We start from the raw sequence: 8,420 nt of genomic DNA on the forward strand, positions 1-8,420 counted from the left end.
GTGGCTGGCTGCAGGATGCAGTGCTGGAGCCGGGAGAACAGACGTCCAGGGCCGAACCCGACTACTGAAGAAAGGGAGGAGAACAGGACTCGGTGCTGCCTGAGCTTTTGCTCTGCTGCTGCGCGTGCACGGAGACCGCTGGGCGGGCAGGAGGGGTTTCCGGCACTGGGCGCGCAGGGGTCGGCCACGCGCGCAGCCCTCCCGCTTCCAGCCCGCGTCGCCCAGGAGGGGCGCCTGAGCCCGAGCAACGCCAGCCAAGCGCGCGCCCGCCCGTGGGCCCGACTACAGTTCCCAGCATGCGCGGGGGCGCCGCCTGGTGCGCGCGGGGCCTGCCGGGAGCCGTGGTTCCGGCGCGGGGACACGTCAGGCGAGGCGAGCCGCCCAGCATGGCCCGGGAGCGCCGCCGGAGGGCCGCCGAGGGGGTCCGTCCGCAGGAGCGGGGGCCGCGGGGCCCGGCCAGGAAGGAGCGCCCGGGGGTGCGGCGGGGCTGGGGCGTGGCGCTGGCCGCGCTGGCGCTGGCGCTGCTGCTGCTGCTGCTGGGCGCCCGCTGGGCCCCGCGGAGCCTGCTGACGGCGCCGCACCCGGCCGGCCGCGCCCTGGGCGCCAACAGCAGCGGGCCCGCCGCCGCCCCGCACCTCTTCTGGGGCTCCTACCGCCCGCAGGTCTACCTGGGCATGAAGGCGCGCAGCCCCCGCTCCCCGGTGGCAGGTGAGGGTGGCGGGAAGGGGCTCTGCGCCCCGACCCGCGCACGAGGGCGGCCCCCGGGCTGCCACCGCGACCACGCCGGGGACGAGGCTGTGCCGCCGCCCCAACCTCCTCCCCTCTCCGCAGGCCTGATGTGGATGCACCAGCTGGAGGGGGACGTCCGGCTGCGCCACACCTGCGAGCAGAGCGACGGCCTCCCGCGCTACGGCTGGCTGCTCCACGACGGCGTCCACTTCGGCGTGCAGGAGATCCGCGACGTCGGCCTGAGCCTGCAGACGGAGTTTGTGAAGCGCCCAGGGGGGAGGCACGGCGGGGACTGGAGCTGGAGGGTCACTGCCCGGCCGGAGGTGCGTGGCCTGGGGACCCAAGGGCCAGTCTTCCCAGAGCGGCAAGCGAATGTGCTCTCTGCCCTTCTGGGTTTGGAGGGGGACCCCAGTGTGGAGTCAGTCGCACCCCAGGCAGCGCAGGACACCCTGGGCTTGAACCTTGGACCCAGGCGCTCTGCTCAGAGCTGTGGAACAGACAGGCCCTCGGGGGAGGAGAAAGCAGGTGCTGTTCGCTTGTCACCTGGGAGAGAAGTGCTCAGCCAGCCTTTCCTCTGTGCAGAGAGTTGGGACCCGGGCTCCCTTCTTTTCACTGCTCTTCTATGTGGCCACTGATGGACAAGGGACACTGCAGCCTCTGGTGGAAGAGAAGACCCGCAGGCTGGTGTCCTTGACAGGCAGCACAGAAGAACTGGGGCATTTCACCATCACCTTCCAGCAGCCCACCACCGAGGCAGGGGAAGCACCTCTGTATGCCAGGTACTCTGCCGTGTAGTTGGCAGGTGAGGCAGAAGTGGTGCTGCTGGGCAGTTCTGCTTGCTGCAGCAGGATGGGAGGGTGGCTGCTTCTCCCACCCCCGAGTGACTCCCTCTTTTATTTCCTCTCTCCCGCCAGCTACAACTACCTGCAAACAAAGGCCGAGGGGTTGCACCGCATCACTGACGTGGTGAGAGCCAGCCTGACTCCTCGATTTGTTTATGCCCCACTGGGGGCCCCCAAACGCCGTTACTTTGGTGTGGACACCTATCGAGGCAGCCCTGGGCCAGGCGAGCAACGCAGCCAGCTCCTGGTTCACCAGGTGACCGTTGCCCTGCCCTGCCGCCTGGAAGTGACCTTCGAGTCCGGGAGTGTCAAAGAGCGCCCTGGGCCGCTGCTGGGCGAGGCCCTAACCCAGGAGCTGGGCAGGCACACAGCTGACTTTGAGCAGCGCTTTGAGCAGACCTTTGGGCTGGCCCGCAAGGGCTATTCTCTGCAGGAGCAGCACTTCGCTAGGGCCGCCCTCAGCAACCTCTTGGGTGGGATGGGCTACTTCTATGGGCACTCGCTGGTGCAGGCGCCAAACAGTGGGCCCCCTCAACTCTACCCTGAGGGTCCCCTCTTCACAGCTGTGCCCTCCCGCTCCTTCTTTCCCCGGGGCTTCCTGTGGGACGAAGGCTTCCACCAACTGCTCTTGGGCCGCTGGGACCCAGCCTTGAGCCAGGAGGTGCTGGCCCATTGGCTTGACCTCATGAATGCCGAGGGGTGGATCCCACGTGAGCAGATCCTGGATGAAGAGGCCCGTGCTAAGGTGCCCCCCGAGTTCGTGGTGCAGCACAGCAGTGCAGGAAATCCCCCCACACTTTTTTTGGCATTGTGGCAGCTGCTGGCCCAGGGTGCTGTGCAGACAGACTTCCTGCGGCGTCTGTACCCTCGCCTGCAGAGCTGGTATGACTGGTACAACCGCACGCAGGCTGGACCACTGCCTTACTCCTTCCGCTGGCGTGGCCGGGACCAGGACACCCAGCTATTTCTCAACCCGAAGACCCTGACGTCTGGGCTGGATGACTACCCAAGGGCCTCGCACCCCTCCCCAGACGAGCGCCACCTGGACCTGCGCTGTTGGATGGCTGTGGCCTCGGCTGTCATGGCAGAAGTGGCTAGGCGGCTGGGGGAGCAGGTGGCTGAATACCAGCACATGGCAGAGGTGCTGGCTGACAACGAGCTGTTGGACCAGCAGCACTGGGCTGAGGCACTGGGCACTTTTGCAGACTATGGCAACCACACCCTTGCGGTCACACTGGAGCGCGAGAGGCTGCAGCCATCTCCTGCAGGCCAGCCTCCCCCCGTCCCACGCCTGCTGCGGGTGGTTCGCAAGCCCCCCAAGCTGCAGTTTGTGGGCGGTGCCCTGGGCTACGTTAGCCTTTTCCCTCTGCTGCTCCAGCTGCTGCGCCCTGACTCGCCTCGACTTGGCAGCCTGCTGGCAGACATACGCAATGAGGCAAAGCTGTGGACCCCTTTTGGCTTGCGCTCCCTTGCCCGCACCAGCCCCTTCTACCTCAAGCGCAACACTGAGCATGACCCTCCCTACTGGAGGGGACCCATCTGGATCAACATCAACTACCTGGCTGTGCGGGCGCTGCACCATTATGGCCAGCAGGAGGGCCCCTACCGTGAGCAGGCGGCTGCCCTCTACCAGGAGCTGCGAGCCAACATTGTGCGCAACGTCTTCCGGCAGTATGTGGAGAGCGGCTACCTCTGGGAACAGTATCATGATGACACTGGCAGAGGCCAGGGCTGCTACCCTTTCACAGGCTGGTCAGCCTTGGTGGTTCTCATGATGGCAGAGGAGTACTAGGGCTGGGGGCTCCTCCAGCACTGTTGGCCCCAGGTGCTTCCAGTGGGCCCTCCTCAGACTGCCCCCCCAACTCCAGACCAAACAGGACTTTTTTTTCAATGAAATAAAGCTGTGAAGCAGAGTCTTTGTCCTCTTCCTTGGGGGGGGGGGGTCTACAGGGAGCTAGCGCTGGAGCTGTGGCAGACTCGAAAAGGCATAGGCTGCTGGGGGGCAGCTCCAAGCTTGCAAGGAGAAGAATGGATGTGGGGAGTGGCTCCTCCACCCCACTACCCTGAGGAGATACTGCTTAAGGTGGAGGCTCTCCTGTTTTGAGAGGGGCAACAGTGTCTACTGGTTTTTGCTCCTGCTTGTTCACTTTATATTTCTTCTTTTGAGAGCCTTCATTTTTGTTTCCATTTCTTTGACTCCAGGAACCACCTTCACTATTTTGTTGTTGAAGCCATGTCTGTTTTCTTAAATCTATAAATCTACCAAGCCTCCCCAACTTCTGGCCATAGTGTGAATTTGTACTCTAGGTTGGGAAGGAGCCAGGCTGCACAAGGCTTAGATCCTGCTCCTCACAGGAAATTGCTGGTAGCCCTTCATGGCCCCAAAAGTTCATAAAACAGCTGCTCTGGGCTCCTGTGTCTCTTCCCACTGGCTACCAGCCAGAAGAGGATGAGGCTTCTAGTATAACCCTGTAAGGTGCCAACTTGGAGATCTACTCATTGAGGGCTCCTAGCCCCACTTTGTAGTACATGCGGCCAAGTGGCCTTTAAACCCTGCAACAAGCCCAATGGGTGGAATCAGGAAGCAGTGTGCTCTCCAGCAGCAAGCTCTGCCCAGAACCGTCAGTCTTCTTGGGCACTTATTGCTCTCTCCCACCCTTACAGGATCTTAGTGTAGCTTACCAACTTAAAGAGACCACCCTGAAACAAAATTGCAAATGGAAAATTTAAAATGCAGGAGGTGCTGCAGGGGAGGGAGAGGAGACACACCTTCAGAGGAAGAACCAGCGGACAATGACAGGAGGTGCGAAGGGCTGCTGCCAAAGGAAGTCCACGCTGGGCCAAAAGGAGCTGGGCCAGAAGAAAGGCCTTGCCCCTGCAGAGCTGCTGTGAACACGGGGTGGCAATGCCTGCTGAGCACCCTGCTGTGCTCAAGCACAGCACTTCCCTGCTCAAGGCTGCAGTGCAGGCACCCAGGAGGGGATGTAAGAGGGTGGTGGGTCAGTGGGTAGGGAGAGCGCAGCAGGCAGCCTGGCTGTAGTGGTGTGTGGAGCGCTGCAGCAATGCCAAAAACATCCACTGGGCCTGAGCAGCCAGGAGGCAGGCTTCAGGAGGAGACTCTCAGGTGGCAGTAGATGTGCCAGCTTCAGACAGGTCTTTTTTGATTAAGGAAAGGTAGTCTGGAATGGCATTTTTCCACAGAGCAGGAGAATGGAAAAATGCTTTTAACGTATTTATTGTCCCGCACGGTCCTGTCCTTACACAGAATTCCCAATGCTCTCCCACCTCAGCAACTGATCAGGGTCAAGACACACACACACTCCAAAAATACAAAGTAAGTGTCTCTGAGTCAGGCATTTCTACACAATGAGCCCCCTCTGCTCCAAAGGCTACCAGGCACTGGTATGGTGGGGACCAAATGAGCTGCTTCTAGCAGCCTCGGGGGGAAAGGCAAGCCCCCCACTCCCAGCCTGGTTGGAGCAGGGGAAGCAACAGCTACCTCTTTCATGCAACCAGTGAATCCCACACCCAGTGCAAATGTTGAGAAAGGGAGCAGGGAGCTGACCCCCCCCCCCCACAGGAGCTACACTTTGTGCCAATGGTTAAAGAGCGCCAGAGACACACGCACACAAGCACACAGATGCTACGGTAATCACAGTTCAGAAGGTGGCCTGGCCCAGATGTCACCCCCCTCCACACACACACACAGAGGCTCCCAAACCCACCACCCAAGCCAGTGGGGCACAGACAGCAGCTGATTGTGGGTCACACCGCTGGAAGGGTGCATTGGGGGCAGGATGTGCGGGCAAGGGAGCATGAGGCTGTGAGATCTGGCGGAGGGCAGTGCTGGTGCTAAGGCGGTGTTTCTCCACAGTGAACTGCTGGGGCCAAGGCCCTGACTTGCCCCACCCTGCTGCTGCCTGGCTCTGGGATAGCAGCAACAATCTTGCAGGAGGCAGCATGAAGGGCAGTCCTAACAGCCAAGCAAGAGGGGACCCCTTCACACAGGCAACGTAGGTGAAGAGGCCAGTTCTTCTGGGTCCCCCTCACTCTGTGCCCCACAGAGGCTCTGTGACTCTGCATTCAGGGGGGAGCAGGAAGGCCCCTTGCCCAGCAGCCGGGCAGCCTCCTCCTGGCTATGGTCACCAGCGGCCTCCTCTTCCTCTTCCTGGCCCCGCCCCACCTCAATCCCCGAGTCGCCTGTGAGGCGGCGGTGCCTGAAGTGCTCCACCTCCTCCGCACCGTCTAGGCCCTCCTCGCCGTCGGAGAGGCGCCGGAGAGGGTCGTCCTCGAAGAGCTCCACCTTGGAGGAAAAGAGCGCATGCTTGGGGAGCAGAGCCCGACGGGGCGCGGATCTGCTGGTCAGCTCCCAACTGCCCCCCGTGCTGCCGCTGCAGCCTCCAGCAGCAGCCTCGGCCTCCCCCTCGCTGGGAGAGCTGGCCTCCGTGGCCGACAGCGAGGTGCTGCTGGGCGACGTCAGGCAGCTGGACTCGCAGGAGCAGCTGGTGCAGTTCTCGGAGCTGCCCGTCAGGGTCAGGGTGCTGGAGCCCAGGCGGCTGCTGGAGGCCCCCAGGACGGTGCTGTAGGGGGGCGGCGGGGTGGTGGGGCGGTGCGCCACCTCCTCGTAGGCAGGCAGCTTGAAGGAGGCCAGCATCCCTGCAGAACAAGGCGGCAGGTGAGGCAGGCCAGGCGGACAGGAGCCTGGAGGCGCAACGCTGGGCCGCCTCTGCCCGCCCCCTCCTCACTGCGGCTTCCCCTCCCGGCCGCCCCGCAGGCCACTCACTGAGATCCACCACGGACGGGGGGTAGTTGCAGGCACCGTGGTAGGCAATGAGGTTGATCTCGCGCTGCCGCTGCTGCTGCTGCAGGCGGAGCTTGGCGCGGCGGTGCCTGTAGGCGCAGCAGCAGCTGAAGAGGATCAGGACGGTCCAGAGCAGCCAGAACCCTGCGGGCGGGGGGCGCGTCAGGGCGGGCGGCAGGCCCCTCCCGGCCGGCCCGACAGCCCGCCGGGGCCGCTTCCCACCCCCCCAGGGCGGCACTCACACCAGAGCTCGTAGTAGTAGATGCAGCAGCCGGTCTCCCCGCAGCAGTGGCCGGTCTCGCACACGTACGGCTGGTTGTTGGCGCCGGGGCAGAACTCGCGCGCCTGCGGGGAGGAGAGTGAGCGGGGAGGGGAGGGGAGGGGAGAAGAGGCCCGGCCCCCGCGGCGCCCTCCCGCCGGCCCGGGCCCCGCGCGCGCGCGCACGCCCGCCCGCCGTACCTGCCGCTCCCGGCCCAGCAGCGCCGCCCAGCCGGCCGGGGCCTCCCTGCCCTCGGGGGGCCGCTGCCGCTCCATGGCGGGCGCCGCCTACAGCCCGCCCGGGCCCCGCGCCGGCTCCATCCCCTCAGGCTGGGCCGCCCTCCGCCCGGCCCGCTGGGCGGCGGCCGCCGCTGCTGCTGCCGGAGCCGGGCCGCGTCGCCGCCCGCCCCGTCCCCCGCATCCGGCCGGGCCCGGCCCCTCCTCGGCCGCCGCCATCGCTTCGGCAGCGCGCCCGCCCTCCCCGCAGCCCGCCAACGGGGCGCCCGCTCCGGCGCCGCCGCCAATCGCGGCCGAGCCCTCGCCGCGCCCGCGCCAATCGGCGGCCGCCGCCCCCGCTCGCAGCGGCAGACAAAGAGGCGCGGCCCCGCCCCCGCCGGACGGACACGGGCCTCCGCCAATGGGAAGCCTCGCCGGGAGTGCGGAGCCCCGCGTGCGCTCCCGGGTGAGGCGCGAGCGCCCGCAGGCGTCCGAGGGGCCCGCGCCGCCGCCGCCGGCGTCCTCCTCGCCCGCTTCCGCAGGACGCTCCCGAGGGAGTCCGGCTGCGCCGCCCCGCCCCTGTGGAGGGGTTGTGATCCGGGTAGAGGCCGGGCTTGCGGTGTCGCTGCGTCCCGCTCACCGGCGGGCTCCTTGCAGCTGTCCTCCGGCATTCGCGATCCTCCTGCTGCGAAGGGAGCAGGAAGCGGCTGCAAACTTGCTGGAGACGCGAATCGTCTGGTCGGTGCCTGTCGCCGGGCCGGGCCGGGCCAGCTGTGCCGAGGTTTGCTCGCTTGCCTGAGCTGGCTTGTTGCGGAACACCGTGAGATGCTCTGGGCAGACATCAGCAAGGGACAGGATTTGAAACATGGCCAGAACGGGAAATGGCCGAAGGAGCAAAGTGGCCAGTCCGGAGGAGAGTCAGGGCACGTCTGTATTCTGAGCCTTGGTTCTTCTAAGCCCTGTTATCTCCTTAGCACCTTCTAAAGCAGCAGTTCCCAACCTCAGTGACCACGGACCACTGAGGCAACAGTTGGAGTTGTCATGAACTGCATGCAACCCGCCCCCCATCCCTGCACACAAAAGATACATTCAGATTTGTAATACAAGCAGCCCTCATGATCCACAGGGGTTCTGCTCTTGGAACCCCCATGGAAAACAAAAACCGTGGGTATTTGAAAAACCACAATCCCTCCCCCCAGCTGAGCTCTGGTAAGTCCCAAGGCTGTTCTGAAGCCTGCAGAACACCCTCACCCTCTTCATTCTGAAGACCAGACTTGTTTTAAGGCAACTTCTGCTTTTTGCTGAAAACTGAGTATCACCTTTAAACAATTCTAGGCTTCATTCTGAAGCCCAGAGGCTGTGGGTGGGTGCATACGGCCTCTGCAGTCTTCAGAAGAGCCTCCAGAGGCAAGAGAAGCACAGTACCCCTCACCTTCAGGGGCTCCAGGTTGGCCCTCACCACGGGTTCGGGGATTAAAAAAGATTTGTAATGAGAGATTGATTAGAGATTTACTAGTTATAGAGAAGATTTGTGGTTTGCGGCCAGCTACAGGCGGTCCTTTCTCTCTGGTGGT

At 64.0% G+C, this 8,420-nt stretch overlaps 2 protein-coding genes across 4 annotated transcripts; one reads left to right on the forward strand and one right to left on the reverse strand.

Annotated features, from left to right (window-relative positions):
- The first annotated feature begins 386 nt into the window (after positions 1 to 386).
- MOGS (mannosyl-oligosaccharide glucosidase) lies at positions 387 to 3,484 on the forward strand. 2 transcript variants are annotated; one of them, XM_066632411.1, is made up of 4 exons: positions 387 to 708; positions 832 to 1,052; positions 1,312 to 1,508; positions 1,644 to 3,484. In XM_066632411.1, exons 1-4 carry the CDS (start codon positions 387 to 389, stop codon positions 3,361 to 3,363), a joined length of 2,460 nt encoding a protein of 819 aa, XP_066488508.1. In that variant the 3' UTR covers positions 3,364 to 3,484. The 2 variants fall into 2 exon arrangements, with proteins under 2 accessions (XP_066488508.1, XP_066488507.1); XM_066632410.1 differs by having other exon boundaries at positions 387 to 1,052.
- A 1,306-nt stretch (positions 3,485 to 4,790) lies between these two features.
- WBP1 (WW domain binding protein 1) lies at positions 4,791 to 6,995 on the reverse strand. 2 transcript variants are annotated; one of them, XM_066632339.1, is made up of 4 exons: positions 6,832 to 6,992; positions 6,615 to 6,717; positions 6,355 to 6,516; positions 4,791 to 6,227 (listed from the first exon to the last, which is right to left on the reverse strand). In XM_066632339.1, the coding sequence occupies exons 1-4, from the start codon at positions 6,904 to 6,906 to the stop codon at positions 5,572 to 5,574; spliced, it is 996 nt and encodes a 331-aa protein (XP_066488436.1). In that variant the 5' UTR covers positions 6,907 to 6,992; the 3' UTR covers positions 4,791 to 5,571. The 2 variants fall into 2 exon arrangements, with proteins under 2 accessions (XP_066488436.1, XP_066488437.1); XM_066632340.1 differs by lacking the exon at positions 6,355 to 6,516 and having other exon boundaries at positions 6,832 to 6,995.
- Between the last annotated feature and the right edge of the window lie 1,425 nt (positions 6,996 to 8,420).

The sequence above is a fragment of the Tiliqua scincoides genome, chromosome 6 (genome assembly GCF_035046505.1).
Source record: "Tiliqua scincoides isolate rTilSci1 chromosome 6, rTilSci1.hap2, whole genome shotgun sequence".
In the NCBI taxonomy this organism is placed as follows: Eukaryota; Metazoa; Chordata; class Lepidosauria; order Squamata; family Scincidae; genus Tiliqua; species Tiliqua scincoides.

Coding starts and splice junctions, on each gene's coding strand:
- MOGS (XM_066632410.1), top strand. CDS start 387: ATGGCCCGGGAGCGCCGCCGGAGGGCCGCCGAGGGGGTCCGTCCGCAG. Junction 1,053..1,311: donor GGGTCACTGCCCGGCCGGAG/GTGCGTGGCCTG, acceptor TCCTCTGTGCAG/AGAGTTGGGACCCGGGCTCC. Junction 1,509..1,643: donor GAAGCACCTCTGTATGCCAG/GTACTCTGCCGT, acceptor CTCTCCCGCCAG/CTACAACTACCTGCAAACAA.
- WBP1 (XM_066632339.1), bottom strand. CDS start 6,906: ATGGAGCGGCAGCGGCCCCCCGAGGGCAGGGAGGCCCCGGCCGGCTGG. Junction 6,718..6,831: donor TGCTGGGCCGGGAGCGGCAG/GTACGGCGGGCG, acceptor TCCTCCCCGCAG/GCGCGCGAGTTCTGCCCCGG. Junction 6,228..6,354: donor CCCGTCCGTGGTGGATCTCA/GTGAGTGGCCTG, acceptor CTTGTTCTGCAG/GGATGCTGGCCTCCTTCAAG.